The sequence below is a fragment of the Micropterus salmoides genome, unplaced genomic scaffold, assembly GCF_014851395.1.
Source record: "Micropterus salmoides isolate LMB-PRFRI ecotype aquatic unplaced genomic scaffold, ASM1485139v1 Ms_hic_scaffold_1, whole genome shotgun sequence".
NCBI lineage: Eukaryota > Metazoa > Chordata > Actinopteri > Centrarchiformes > Centrarchidae > Micropterus > Micropterus salmoides.
In genome coordinates, this window is record NW_024040040.1 from 52,096,431 (window position 1) to 52,111,574 (window position 15,144).

At 42.5% G+C, this 15,144-nt stretch overlaps 2 protein-coding genes and 1 pseudogene across 4 annotated transcripts; all 3 read right to left on the bottom strand.

The window, feature by feature from the left end:
* Positions 1-15,144, bottom strand: part of LOC119896614 — an 858,889-nt pseudogene that overhangs the window by 289,325 nt on the left and 554,420 nt on the right.
* rpl22l1 (ribosomal protein L22-like 1) lies at positions 4,403-6,667 on the bottom strand. Of its 2 annotated transcripts, none has more exons than XM_038710451.1 (4): positions 6,529-6,667; positions 5,109-5,222; positions 4,715-4,836; positions 4,403-4,608 (listed from the first exon to the last, which is right to left on the bottom strand). In XM_038710451.1, the coding sequence occupies exons 1-4, from the start codon at positions 6,535-6,537 to the stop codon at positions 4,461-4,463; spliced, it is 393 nt and encodes a 130-aa protein (XP_038566379.1). In that variant the 5' UTR covers positions 6,538-6,667; the 3' UTR covers positions 4,403-4,460. The 2 variants fall into 2 exon arrangements, with proteins under 2 accessions (XP_038566379.1, XP_038566390.1); XM_038710462.1 differs by having other exon boundaries at positions 4,715-4,906; positions 6,529-6,560.
* On the bottom strand, positions 8,087-14,517 carry eif5a (eukaryotic translation initiation factor 5A). Of its 2 annotated transcripts, none has more exons than XM_038710436.1 (5): positions 14,419-14,517; positions 12,020-12,207; positions 10,217-10,321; positions 9,549-9,680; positions 8,087-9,301 (listed from the first exon to the last, which is right to left on the bottom strand). In XM_038710436.1, the coding sequence occupies exons 2-5, from the start codon at positions 12,185-12,187 to the stop codon at positions 9,236-9,238; spliced, it is 471 nt and encodes a 156-aa protein (XP_038566364.1). In that variant the 5' UTR covers positions 12,188-12,207; positions 14,419-14,517; the 3' UTR covers positions 8,087-9,235. The 2 variants fall into 2 exon arrangements, with proteins under 2 accessions (XP_038566364.1, XP_038566358.1); XM_038710430.1 differs by lacking the exon at positions 14,419-14,517 and adding an exon at positions 14,330-14,353.

Below are 15,144 nucleotides of genomic sequence, written 5' to 3' on the forward strand. Positions count from 1 at the left end.
ACCGAGAATCTACTTTCACAACGGAAAGGCACGACTTTGGAAGCTAAAACTGAACTGCATGCAGACCTGAACTGACTTCTAGCAATCAGAAATTACTGCTTCACACTCTGATCAACACCTGGACTGACATGAACCTCCTCATCCCCATCAACAGGTTGCATTTTAGAAAGTGGAGAGCACAGACAGTTTCCTTCTTGTTGGATAAAAATGCTGAGAGAAACACCCAATATGCAGTTTAAAGACACACGCCTGAGCAGAGAGGTAAAACACTCACTTGTTGTGTGTTTCCCTGAGGAAGTGAGGGAGACGTTTGGTGGAGTCCAAGTCTTCTGCAGACCTACAGTGAATGGTGACGAGAGGAGACGGCAGCGTTAATCATTCAGACCTGACACCATGTGATCGGGCTGATTCATTATTCAACACCTGAGGCTGAGCAGGCGTGTGTGTGTGTAGCTGTCATCATTCATTGATAGGAGCGAGGATGGGAGTTTTTGTGTGCAGGGCTGGGAACTGACCAGGTGTGTGGGTGTGTGTTTTGGGAGCAGGTGTGTAATAGAAAGTTGCCTCAGTTTTTTCTACCCGCAGGAGTAGTTTAGACTGGCATGAATCTTTATACCCAGCTGACGTAAGTTAACAAAACATAATTCTTAAACTCAAGGTCCACTTAATAGCCTTTTTTTCTTTTTTGGAGTTTGCTCTGTTGTCTTGGAGAAGGATGTGTTGCACTGTGAGGGCCTCTCTTCTGGTTTATTAACAGGAACAAGATGAATAGAACATGAACAGACCGTAAATAGAATAGTATGTCTGGTGTATTATTATTTTAAAATAAACTATTTTATATTTTGGAGGCTGTTTTCACAGGTCAAGTGCCCTTGAGCTCGCCATATCTAGTGGAAGTGGACATTCATTTCACAGTCGTCCTCCTGTCAATCAAACACATTAAAGCTAATGGATGATATCAGATCTTCTGCACACTGAAACACAAAATAAAGCACAAAATCAAACTTTTCCAAAGTGTACACACTGTATGTTTGCTGGCTGTATGCATGTGTTGCATTGTTGTTGGTATCTGCTGGTAATCTGATGCACAGAGTCAGATTACAGCTTTATCTGCAGACACGGTAACATGAGGGTCTAAAACAGGAGGAACAAGACACTCGACTGCGGTCTACACAAGCTGGTTCACAGGACAGTTTTAGGGAACGCTCCTTCCCTCTTGACCTGCACCTGCTGTGTCTCATCACGAAAACGTTCAGCACCTTCGGTTAAATCAAAAGGCCGCTCTGTTCTCCTGCAGAAGCTGCTTTAACCATCTACTCCCATATTTATACTTTCACATTCATTCACTCTAAAGGCTGAGTTTGGGAGCCCGACCCTCCAGCGCCACCCTGATATGTGAAAAGGCAGTAAGGCGAGTTGAGTTTTATACAGAGTCAGTTCCCGGAGGAGCTCATCTCACCACCAGAAACACAAACTCATCTCTTTGTGGTTCTGATGCTGTGATTTGGAAAATACCTGAAAACCAAATATTAGAAGGTGTCATACATACATTTTTGTCATACTGCACATTGCTGCTCCTCTTTTCACCCTGTGTTGAACACTCCGTTTTAACTATGGAGTGATACATCTTGTCTCTAAATGATCTTTGTTGGGAGTTTCATCCCTGTGACGTCACAGGGATGAAAGAGAAGCGGCTGGACTACAAACGAGCTGTTTTCAGGCAGTTCAGAGCAGAGTTTTTGGGGGATTGCAAACCTATTACATGCACAAAAAAGATATATAACTCAATAAGGAGAGGAGAAAAGCCAAAAAGCATAATATGACCTCTTTAAAATGAAAAGAGCGTCATACAACTGTGGTAACAGTAAAAAATAATAATAATTTAGAAATAGAACAGCACAGTAGTTTTTAAAAAGCTATGTTTTAAGAAGTGATTTAAAAGACGTTACTTCAGGTTCTCAGGCAGGGAGTTCCAGATACGAGGGGCCCAGACTGCAAAAGCCCGGTCACCTTTAGACAAGGGCGTCACTTTGTGTTGAAAAGTGGGGACATAGGGGCTCAGATTAGGGGTGTGAAGAGACACTTAGCTCATCACAATATGCGATATAAGGTTCACCAGAACGAGACGAAAAGATCTTAGAGATATGGTCAACGCCGAGCTATATTTTTATCTTTATAACCCTTCATTTCCTGAATTCTGGTGAAAGTTTCTGCACCAACTTATGGTGGAAATGTTTTTATTTATGTAAAAGTAAACACAAAATTCAGGTGGCAGGTTTAAAATGTATAAATATAATAGAATCTATGTCAGTGCAGCTCTCAGTCGTTCTGTGCCGCTTTAACATTTGTTTCTCCTGTAGATCAATTTTTGCATTACATGTTTCCTTAACGTGCAAATAAACTTTTCTAAAAGGCATTTTTATTACATTATTTATCTGTGTGCTTTCTGAATGTGTGACTGTAAACTGCCGAGCGTCTGTATGTTACAAAATAATAACTGTGAGTCTTTGTTGACAGCAGAGCAGCTGAAGGTGGACGCATTCCTGAGGCTACGAGCTTTATACGCAACAGATGAGCGAATGGGAGAGAATCCAGAGAGAAACATACACAGACAGAGAACGAGCAAATCAAAACATCCTTCTCCCATATAACGAGATGACCAAACCAAACCAAAAATGTATATAAAGTAGACGGGTTGGTAAATAAAAAGTCATAGAAATTAAAATAATTTTACATAACAGTCTTTTTGCCAAGCTGAAACACGTGCCTGGAGTTTTCTGACCATTGACTCAAAGATAAATATTTTTCTACGGATGCGTTGGAAAGTGAAATGTGAACACCTCATGAGATATCTCGTTAGCATTCAACAACTACATCTCCCATGAGGCACTGAGGGCTAAGACTCATGGGATGAGTGTGTGACTTAGGGGTTGAAAAACCAGTTTAAATATTGTGCTTCTGGCTCCTTTTGAAGGATATTAATGATTTTACACACCCACAACTGCTGAGCCTGTGATTACCGTGAACTCATCTTTAAGGGATTTCCAAAGAACCCAGATGTGAATTAAATTCTTTTATTTTATTGGTGGGGCTTATTTTACTTGGCTTAGATTGGTTTTCTGTTGTTCAGTTTGCTTTGTTGACCTGTTCCTTGTGGATTTACTATACTGCGTTGCAATGCATTATGCTGATCTATTAGTTCAGTTGAGATGAGTGTATCAGGGTTATATTTCTCATGTTGGACTTCAGATATTTTATAAGAGAAAGCACTGGTTACAAACTGGAGGTTTTAAAAACACGTGGGTATTTAAGAGGCAGGGTCTGACGCCTTTGAGCTGAACCCCCAACTTTATTTATTCTTTGACAAGCAACAGTTTCCTTTTCAGTTTCTGGGTATGAAAGTTCAGTATTAGTGTTGTGTGTGGAGAGCTGTGTGTGGTTATAAGACAGTCACTGATCCTGAGGAAACTTCAGGATTTCATGTTGAATCAGACAAAATTAGACTAATTCATCCAACTGAATCACTTTTAAGACCTGAAGTTTGAGACATTTCAGAGGTTTCAGGACCTGCAGACATCCAGTTTAACACAAAACCACCTTCACAACTTGCCAAATTAAAAACATAGAAAAGGTATTATAAAGTGAATAAAGAATACAGAGCAGCTGTTACCGGCCAACAGTGTGAAGCTGCATCACTTTCATCTGATGCTCTTTAGAAAGTCAGCATGCAAGTGGAAAAAAAGCATCTACGGCGCCACCTGGTGTGCATTTAGGAGGCATTTCTCTTATTTAGTCTAACCAAGCTGAGAAAAGGGGTGGACAAAATAACGGAAACACCTATCAGTATTAACGAAATACAGCAGCACCGAAAATTATTGTACGGTTGACACCCTGTCTGTCTAAAACTTTAAAGTAAGTTTATCGCAGCACCTCTGGATTAGACTGCAGTTACCAAATAAACAGGAAACAGAGCGAATGATTAACCACTAACCACTTTAGTCAATGTGATTAAGCAAGAAGAGAATTCATTTCTCAAAAAGCAAAATCTCTTTGCCTTAAAGAAAATGTTTGACAAAAATACCTTCTTCACTCACATGAGATGATTTAGATGGTTATAAAAATTTGCTAAACAAAAGAGACTTTGTGTAATGAATCTAGAATATATTAAATATTTTGAATTAAATTACGGAAAACAAACTTTTCCATGATATTCTTTTTTGTTTTTCGATGCACCTGTGTGCTCATACTGTACTAAAGCGTTTTGACACACTTGTCCCTGATAAAAGACATCTCAATACACCAGAGTAAACCACTCTGAGGGAATTATGCTTCCTGTCGACACTCCTGCAACATACTCAGGTGTGCAGAGTTATTTGGGAAGAATAAAACACACGAGAGATTATAAAGTTCTTTTTCCACATTTATTCTCCTGCTCCAGCTGCTGACACACATGCAGCCGTTTACTCGTCTGCGTCCGACTCCTCCTCGTCGTCCTGACTGATCTGGAAGTAACGCAGCTCGTACGTCTCCTTGTCAGACGCCACCACTCTCAGCCAGTCACGGAGGTTGTTCTTCTTCAGGTACTTCTTCGTTAGGTACTTGAGATACCTACGGAGAGGAGGGGTTGCTTCGTGTCAGAAAGTATTATTCCTGGTAAACACTTGAAGGTACTTGGATCTGGTTTCCATTTTTGATGCGGACCATCTCAGCTCACCTTTTGGAGAACTGCTTCTCAGACGAGACGTTGATCTTGTTCTTCATGCGGCCGACCTGGACGATGTTTCCCAGGTTCCCCGTCTTTCCGTTGACCTTTATCCTCTCTTTGAGGAAGGTTTCCTGTGGGACAGAGCACGATGACACACTAGGGAAGGTAACCCTAGCAAATTGGAAGCTAGGGAAGGGAGCCCTAGTCCAGACACGGGGTTAGCTGCTTGTAAAGTGCACTAAATTAACCCTTTCATGATCTCAAAGAAAAGCTTATGGTCCCATAAATAATTACGATTATAGCGGCAACACAAAGTTATATTGGGTTTCTAATGTTTCAACAATTAAAAATTTCTAACCAAAGTCCATGACACTAACGGTTTAACAAACACAGCAAGACTTACAAAGTTTGCAGAGTCCAGGATCCCATCCTCCACAGGGTGGGTCAGGTCCAAGGTGAACTTCCATCCGGCTCCCTTTTTGGACTTCTTGCCAACAGTCGGCCTCTTCGGTTTGATCTGAGGTAAAAAATAAAAATTAGTTTGAACGGTCACCTTACTGGTTTTAACTTCTGTGACTAGAGCTGCTATGATTAGTCGATTAGTTCTCAACTAGTAAATTATCGACAACTTGATTCTCTGATTTCAGCATCTTAAATGTGAATGTTTTCTGGTTCTTTATTCTTCTATGACAGTAAACTATCTTTGGGTTGTAGACAAGACATTTGAGGATGTAGTTTTAGGCTTTGGGAAACACTGATCGCCGTTTTTCCACAAATTTCTCGACCTAATAACTAATCAAGAAAATAAATTACTGATTACTCCATAATGAAAATAACCGTTATGTTCAGCTCCACCTGTGACAATTAGTCATCTAATGTCCACCAACACAGCATGTTAATGCAAAGTATTCATTTCAGAATACATCTTTCAGATAAGTGTCCCTAAAATATCTGCAATATAAACAACTTCCTCAGTCTTCATTTGTACTCTTTATCGACTGGTGTCCTTCAGTAGCTCTTCTCTTGATTTAAAGGTCTAGTCTAGTAAATCTCGATGTGCTAAATGTAATCTCAAATTAAAACTTAACATATTTTGTGAAATAGCTACTCTATCAACAGACACGTTGCTTGTTAACATAATTAGATAAGTGCCTTACATAAGTTACTGAGCTGTAACAAGGTCTTGGCAGAGGATACATTACACATACACTCGATTTAAAATAAGAGTAAACGAAATGAAAAAAATCTCCATTAAAACATGTCAACTGACCACAACTATTAAAAATGAACAGTAGTGCTTTGTCAATTGTAATTGTTACAAAAAGTGACGAGTAAACTGAATTTCAAAGTGAAATTAGTATCTGCTAAATGAATTTGCGTTTAGAAATTTAACAAATCAGCCTTCAGTCATGTGACAGCATTCCTACTTTTTACTTAACTATTATGTAACTATTATAAGGACAGCTAATATAAAAGTCACGCCGAACTATCTAATGGACATTAGACTACATGTAGACTGACAGTACACATCAACTTTACCAGTTATTGGACTAAACCCACTGATATAAAATAAAGCACAGTTTATTCTATGGAGATTGGCTCTTACGGACCGATGAATGGAACACGTGGAAGCAAACGGCAAAACTACTACGAGCTAATGCTAACTCTGCTAGCTTCAGCTTCCTGCCCTATAAACCCGCTCAAGCTCTCAACTTTACTTCCAACACTTTTTGTTTTAGTACATAATGAGCCATTAAAACTGTAGAAACACAAATGAATTAACACAAAATAGCGTAAGTCCCGAAGGAGCTGCCTGGACTTACCGGCGCCATGTTGAGAGATCGGACGGGAAAGGGAGACCCGGATCTGACGCAGCCGTGACGTAGTCCGTGCAGCGTAGCACGCCCTTTCCAAATATGGCCAACAAGCAGAAATAAACATTTCCACACATGACTCTGGAAAATGGCTCGTCTCGTGCAGAGATTCTTCCGGTTCCCTTTATTTCAAATACCTAAAACTGCATTTAAATTTCACCAAATCTGAAAACAATAAAGACGTCAGCGTTGACGTTTCAGCAGCTGTTTGTGTCGGATGATGCGAGTCCAAAGGTCAAGTACAGCCCGAATATAAAGCTGCCGAGCCTGGTCAATCATTGAAAATAAAATGCCTCCCGATGACTCAGAGAAACCGCGACTGGGTAGGAGACAAAAACTAAAACATGCTTCCTTTTTTCCACTGCGGGGCCACTCGTGGCTCAGTGTGCAGACAGACACACAAAGTGCACATCAGCCTTCAGTCGGGCTGCACAAGAGGAGAAACGCTGCCTACATCCTGGAACTATTGTTCTGTTAGTTTCAGTCACTTTGAGTACCAGACAATCATCTGTTGCCTTCAACTTTCACGCACAGAGACAGATTAAGAAGATCTTTTATGTCCTGAGCAGTTCTTTCGCCCTCAAATATGCAGACAGGACAATTTTCTGTATGTAAATAAACTGTATTTTAACAGCCCCGTTTTTATTATATATCTCAGGAAGGAGTTGTTGATTTTTCCTCTCAACACAAATATGTTTATATATTAAACTATATACTTTTGACCTACTTTAGTTCGTTCATGTAATTCCTGGTTGTGAATCACTTGGCTCGCTTTTTCCAGTCTAACCTTCACCTCAAGTGTCCTTTGATGGGATTTTTATGACATTTTCCACTGGGTGCTGCAGTGTGTGGATCTTCTGACATACTGAAGTGCAGGTGCTGTTTGCACTTCGCAGAGAAAGACGAAACATAACCTTATTTTGACCCCCTATTGAGTTTGAACTCTAGTAGCCTATATCAACATTTGAACCACCATCAGTCCTTTGGTTAAGGCATTTGACCCATATTTTAACTTTTGAGACTTTACCTCGTGAACATCTGAAAGCAGGACTTCTTTCAGCATTTTGATCTCTCTAAAGGAAATTATTACTTCTGCAGGGTAGAAAAGAAGTACCTTGAAAAAGTAGAAACTTACGTTGTATCAAACGGGCTCCAGCTTTTTATTCAAATTATTCTAGATTACAACCTGAAGTTTCTCACAGCATCGTCAGCAAATTAACAGATCGAACTACTAAAAGTTGTACTTTTTTTTGAAAGGAAATACTTCACCTCATTCACACTATGGACACTCAAGCCTCTAACACTAAAGTGTATTTATCTGCTTTTAAATTGCTGTTTTTTTAGTTTAAAACTGACTCTGTAACGTGCACACAAGAATTCTAATGTACCTGCACAAATGGCAAATAAATCTATTCCAGCATTTGACCACGTGCTTCATCGATCACTGCATGAGAGCTTAAACTCATCATGTGACCGGGTATATTACAGACAGAAAACCAGACAGACATAGTTTGCAGTTTTTGTCCATTTGTTTCGTTTTATTTTTGCCATCTCCAGTCAGGTGACAAAGGCCTCGAGTGAACAAAGAGTTTGCAACTCTACCACCCTCCCCAACCCGATCGAGTCCCTCAAAAAGAAACACACGCCTCACTGCAAACTGCCTCCCACATATCGGAGGCCCACACCGCTTCACACTCACGCCTCTCAAAACAAAAACATAACACTCCTTTTGTATTTTTGGGGGGGGGGATGGCCGGGGCAGCGGGGTGAGCCCTGGACTGCCTCGGTGGACGAGAGGCGTGAGCGCACAGGACCCTCACGCTCCCTCAAATTTCTACACAGACAAGAGACTGGCACCACAAGGGTAAATCACTGAAGTTTGTTTCTGTTCTTCTTGGGGGGGGGGGGAGAAAGGTGGTGGTGGTGGGGGGGGGGACAAACAAAAAAAACACTTCTCTTTTCTTGGGTTTAGAGCTTTGACATGCTGGGACTTCAAGTGCTCTTAAGCGCTAGCCGCCACCACCAATCCCAGCGAATTAGGAGAAAGTGGACCTCGTCAGTCCCCTCGGGAAACCGAGCAAAGGCCTTAGTGGAAAGCTGTATGGCTGCTAGAGGGACGACCTAAATCAGAATTTAGTTATCTACAGGGGCAACCCTCCCTCCCCTCTGCTTTAACAACTCAAAAACTGCCCCCCCTCCCCTTCCCTTCCCTCTAAAAGGCTTTAGACCTGCTATATTCAAGAATATAAAAAAAAAATAATCATACAAAAGCTGAATCCCGTTGTTATTTAAACATTCAGGAATGTGAGTGGCAAAACTAACACTTTGAAGGCAAAAATACGCAGGAATGAGCAACCGATCATTATTTTTGAAGTTATTTTATATATAAAGTAGACTGTTGCCAAACAAAACCTCAGCGATCGGGCAGAGGACCACGCAGCGAGAGCTGCAGCGGACCTTTCCCCAACAGCAAATGGAAAAGAGAAACGAAAAGGGGAGAAAAAAAAAAAAAAAAAAAAAAAGGATCAATGAGAGAAATCACAACAGAATGTTTGAGGTTGTCTGTGAAGGCCGACGCTTTGGTGACAGAACCAATGAGAATGCAAGAGACTGGTTGTGGGTGGTGCTTGTTGCCTGGGCAGCAAAGTCCGTCTCCCTATTTGTTGGCCAACACCTTGGTAGCGACAGCACATTCCTCCCCCATGGCAGAAATCACAGTGACCTGCAGAGAGCACACACACGACATGTCAAACTTTACTGATGCAGCCCCCCCGCAGATGGCAGTCATGTTCTCACTGCGGCCAACAATGTCAAGAATTTGCATATCGTCATTGACATCTTTCAGATTTTGGAGTCAGGCTTCTAAAACATGACTCAAAACGCTTCCAGCTGGGGCTGGACGATATGGCCAGAGATGTTCTCATGATAAAAAGTTTCTTCAGTGTAACAAAAAGGATCTCTACACGTACCATGAACTCATCACCGGCTTCAAACTTTGACTCGATTTCCTTGCCGACCTCGCTTTCGGGGACACGCAGGTCCTCCCTGATGTCTCCGTTGTCGCTCATCAAGGACATGTAGCCTTCATTGATGTTAACCAACTGGGAAGACAAGAGGCAACGTTTACATGAACAACGCTGCTACTGTTACATTACAGAATTTACTGGGGAGCATTTCCACGTTAATGACTTCAGTATAATTGTCCTCCAGCAGTCAACATCTTACCAGTTCTGTCTGAGCACGAGTAGATTCGCAAACAACTCAGATAGTAAAATGACAAAAAACTGGCATATTTCACACGTCCTGCTTTGACTATGCTTACATCACTTACAGGCTTTTCATGGATAAGTAGTCACAAGTGCTGGTTACATATAATGTTTCTTCTTCACACTGGAATATTGTAAGATAATGCTGAGAGCGTGAGGGGAAAAACTTGATCACAAGCAGTTTAAAAAGTACCGGGAACTGCTGATATTAATCCAACACCCACTGACTGGGAAAACGCACCCATAGCTCCTGAGCTCCAACCCGACGCCAGAGAGCTCAGAGAAGCCAGCAGCCACATGTACTTTCTAATGAGTTATGCATTCTTTAGGTTTCACTCTAGTGTGATAGAAAGTTTGGCCGGCCTGCGTACCTGGTAGTCTATCCTCTTGATGGAAGGGACATCCATGTTGTGGGTGGAGGGGCACATATCTTCATGCTTCTTGTTGGTGAAGATGTCGATGCCAACCAGGTTAACCTGCGGAGGACAGTTTGGTTCAGTACACAGTGATTTAAGTATTCAAACCTGCAGAGCTGAACTTCTGTCTCCCCCGTCTGACAGTGAGAGTAACCACACTGTCGTATGAGCTCTGACATACTGAACTGATGTCGCTACGTCGATCCCGTTTGCAGCTCCGGCAAACAAAATCACTGCTGGCGGCCATAAACACACCAGAGCAGGACGCCGCTTTTTAAAACTCTGGTGTACTGCGATTACAGACAGATGTCGTGGCTTAGGGCTGCACAATTAATCAAACTGATCGCGATTACGATTTTAGCTTCCCAACATATGAACAACATGATCGAGTGCGATATAAACCGAGTGCTCCGCTCATGGAAAACACCGCTGCACGTTCAAGCGCTTCTTAAATTTGGCTGTGTGTGCACTCTCGTGCTGCTTCTGTACAGAGTAGACAGCAAAGTCCACAAATCTGCGTGCTGCCGGAACTGGTTGTGGCCCTTCTAGTCAATGCTTGGGAGTCCATCAGACAGCGTGTGCGCCAGATGTAGCTTTCAGCTCCGCGAAGAACACGCTCAACACGCAAGTTTATTTTTGACGGAAGCCGCATCAAGCTGCACAGAGCAGATCGAACTGGGCAGGAAGTCCGACACAGAACAGCATCGAGAAGCAAAATTAAAAACACCTACGGTTAAAAACCAGACAGAACCTATTTATCTGCATAGCCTACTTAATCATAGAAGCAGCATTTATTACCAAATCAACAAAATCTTGTTATATTTTGCTTCTAGATGATGCACTTTAATGACGAGTCTCATTTTGATGCAAAGATTTGTACATTAGCAGAAACGCAGCACATCATGGATGTGAAAGCAGCTGCCTGGTTAAATTCGAGAGTGCAATAAAAATACATTGTCCCGAAAATCCATGAATAATCGGGATCTCAATCTAGACCAAAACACTCGTGATAATTATGTTGGCCATAGTCGTGCAGCACTGTGTGAACTCGTTTGGTGAGGGCTTTCATAACCTTAGTTTACCTGTAAAAGTCAAGTGCAGGTAACAAAAGACAAAATATGGAGTTCCTGGAAGCAGCACTAACAAATCACAAAATTACAACATGGTGCAAAACTGTAAACCACCAACGGTCATGTAATTATGCACCGTCAGCAGTCAGTGTCAGACAGCATTTTTGAATTAGGGATTTTTTTTTATGTGAAAGGAATTTCTAAAGACTTTAATTTACGCCAGGTCATAACTAATGTATTTATTTATTTATTTAACAGGGACAGTGCTTATTAAGAAACATTGCTGCAAAGGTGGCGGTTAGCCAAGAGGCTCTTTTCATCTGCAGTCCCTGAACACATCATAAACCCATGAATGTAACCCCTCTGCCTCGATTTACTGAGCAGCTGTAACGGGATTCTGTATTTTAATCACTAAATAAAGTCTAACTTTTAAGATGTTCAGCCACAAAAGGTCAGATTACACGTGGGGGCGTCCCAGTGTTTCAACAAAAAGATAATGAGCCCGTGCATCACTTCAGGCAGCTGAGATCAGACTGAAATTTGAGCTCCTCAACTCCGAGCTGAGCCAGCGGTCTCCGACAAGTACACTTGACAGCGATTGCATTCTTTCCTTTCAGAAACTCTGGGACTTGGCTGTGCCTTCTCAGTCTGAAGGGGCTACATCACCCAACTTCAAGGATCATTTTACCTTGGCATGTCCGTGCTTGCCGGTCTTGGAGGTGGACATCTCCACAATTTTGCATGGACGTCCCTTCAGCACCACATAGCCGTTCTTACGCAGAGCAGAGCACTGCATGGGGTAGGTGGCGGAGGCGCCAGACTCGCCAGTCTGGAAGTCAAGATCGGGATCTGCCATGGTGCGATGGGTCAGGGGCACTGAAAAAGATTTACAGATCATTTACTTCACTGTGATGTTTTCCTCAACACCATGAAATCCACAACTGAAAATATCCCAACCGATACACGACCAGTGAGCAATTCTTGCTTTGCTAAAACATAAAAAGCCCTGCTGTTTTAGTTTACAAGAACTACAGTAATCAAACTACTTTGAGTGGACTTGGGGCCGAGGGCCAGAGACGGGATGGGCTAGTCAGAAGGTACTGAGAAACATCATGTTTTGGTCACTTTATTGGAGAGTTGTCTGTTTTACTAAAAGAAAAACATACAGTATGTAGGAGCAACCAGTACTAACTGTAGCCGCTGTTAACGAGCTAGCTCAGTTAGCCGCGCAGCCTGTTACTCGCTGACCCTGCCCAGACTGGGACTATGTAGCACCGGGAGTGGTATAGGAGCTGTGGACCGTCGGGGGGGGGGCCTGGGATGTGAGAGGGATGCAGCAGCCTCCCAGTTATCACAGCCGGACCTGGACCGAACACACAGGCTAGTTTTACGACAAGGAATACAGTACCGAGGTGAGTTACAGCGGCGCCGTCAAGGACTCTGACTCCGCGGACGACAAAGACAGGCTGGGTTGGGGAAAGGAGCGAGGGGAAAGCCGGGCACCAGTCAGCACCCACATCTGGAGCGGGAGTTACGGCTGCATCAGCCCCGAGGTGTCAGCAGGAAAACCACATTGGTGCTGAAGGACTAAAGGCAGACTGTGACTCACTATTGCCTCTTAAAGTACAAAGTGATGTTACAAGACCGCACAAGCCAAGGTGTTTACACAACAGCTGCCATAATTGTTTTTATCTTGATCAGTTATAATCAAGAAAGTGTGCCTGAAAGCAGAGTGAAAGAATCAACTACAATCAAAGCCTTTAAGGAGATGTAACAAAATGCCACCAAGATCTGTCCAAATAAACCCAATTTCAGGAGTGAAGTTTTGCGGTTTGATGGGCGCAAAGATCATCACTTATTAACAGACTGAAAACACCGTTCTACTTTTGTAATGTGCCTTAATTTCTATTTTATATTCATGACCTATGCAGCAGTAGTTCTTTGTTTTGAGTGGTATGCACCACAAACACTAAGACATTTCCTGACACGTGAAAACCTGCTAGGAAGTAAAACGGTTTCTGATTTCTAACTGGTTAAATACCAGTTAGCTGGCTCGTCCCTGCCGGAGACCCTCTGCAGCCTCTCCAGGGCGCACATTGTGCGGTCGGCTAAGGTTCTCAGACATCGCGAGATCTCGGGAAAAACGGCATCCTCATGATCCTGCTCCTCTGATTTAATAAAGTCAAAACTAGTAAAACACACAGACTCCAAATGTGGCAGCACCGACAACTTGTGCGGCTCACCACGAGGATGGACTTTAACTTTTTAACCACTACTTTTTTTGTTATTGTTGTTAACAGTAACTTTAAACTTCAACGTCTAAACCCAACATTAGCTATTTGGCTTGCAGCAACTAACAACGTTTAAGATAAAAACAAAGTCAGTATGACAATAAAAGCGAGTTATTTTAAATCATCTAAACTTATCTTGAAACAAGTTTGCCGGCATGGAGTTTACAAGTGCAACAGCGCCAGATAACGGTAAAGTTGTGCCAACATTAGCTGATGTTATCTTAAAGATTTTGGGTTTAAGCAACCTGTATCAGATTAACTAGCATTATTAGGAGACGCTTTCTGGTGCTGTGAGGTTACTTTGCGGGCCAAACACACGGCGCTGCTTCCCTAAAACCGCAAACTACCGTTTATCCGACTGCTAGCTAAGGCGATGCTAACGGCGGCTAGTCACGCTAGCGTTAGCTTCGTTCATTCAAGCTCCGTCCACATTAAAAGCAGGGACGTCAACGGTCGTGTTTATACGATCAATATTACAACGGCGACGACAACCAGACCGCGGGTTTTGAACGCGAGCAGCGGGGTTTTTACCGGAGAGCTTGACAAGCGACGTCCACCGACCGCGCCGCCGAAGGCCGCGTGTCCCTTTGATTAAAGCTGCAACATGGACACCCACACCCAGCCTCGAGACCCGTCCACATTTACCGGGAAATTAATAAAAAGTACTCCCCCCGACTTCTCAGACCGTCACGCAGCTACTTTAGTACCTCTCAATCCGTTATCGGTTAACTTATAAACCCGCCAAGTCCTCCGTTTATCGCCCCCAAGGCAGAAACACGCGCCATGCCACACTTACCTTCCAAGAAAAAGAGGACCGAAAGTGCGCAGGCGCGGCCAACTTTACTGCGGCATCCGTAGAGGAGGAAGGGAGGGGGCCCTTATGGCTTCCGGTCGGAGCCTCGCAGAAAGGGTTGCCAGGTCTGAGGCCCGTCAAACATGGCAACCCGTCAAGCCTGTGGTGCTCGGCGGAGAAGGTTGCAGGATGTACGGAGGCCGTGAAGTCTTGTAGGTTTTTACCTTCTGAGTTATAAAACGGCTACTCTAATCATTTGGTCTATAAAATGTCCAACATGCATCTTCAAATGTCTTGTTTTGTCTCTCCAACAGCCCCCAAACACAAAAGTATTCAGATTACAGTCATATAAAGCAGAGGAAATTTACCAAACATCACATTTTCCAATTTATTGGTATGTTTTGCTTTTAAAATAACTTACAAATTACCTAAACGATTTTCTAATCGACTAATTCATTAATCAGCATAACTCAACCACTCAAATTGTTTAATAATGGCCTAATAGATCAATATTGATAACGGATAATAATTAATCGGGCAAAAATGCAGCTCTTAAACTGTCTGACTAGAAGGTTTTATTCACAGAAGAAGGATTATCTGTATAACATTAGTCCCTATTTCAGATGTGATGGGGTCTAGGTTTAAGTTATCCAAATACTGTACTACTCTTAAGTTAAACCTGCTTTATAAAACAAAACTTTTAATGAACTGCAGGGAAGTGAGAGTGAA

What these genes read in the sequence shown, in the direction of transcription:
- rpl22l1 (XM_038710451.1), bottom strand. An exon ending in TCCTGGACTCTGCAAACTTT is followed by an intron (nt 4,837 to 5,108) that starts GTAAGTCTTGCT and finishes TCTGTCCCACAG; the next exon opens with GAAACCTTCCTCAAAGAGAG. An exon ending in GAGAAGCAGTTCTCCAAAAG is followed by an intron (nt 4,609 to 4,714) that starts GTGAGCTGAGAT and finishes TCCTCTCCGTAG; the next exon opens with GTATCTCAAGTACCTAACGA.
- eif5a (XM_038710436.1), bottom strand. Translation starts at nt 12,187, where the DNA reads ATGGCAGATCCCGATCTTGACTTCCAGACTGGCGAGTCTGGCGCCTCC. An exon ending in TCAAGAGGATAGACTACCAG is followed by an intron (nt 9,681 to 10,216) that starts GTACGCAGGCCG and finishes TTGTCTTCCCAG; the next exon opens with TTGGTTAACATCAATGAAGG. An exon ending in AAGCCGGTGATGAGTTCATG is followed by an intron (nt 9,302 to 9,548) that starts GTACGTGTAGAG and finishes TGCTCTCTGCAG; the next exon opens with GTCACTGTGATTTCTGCCAT.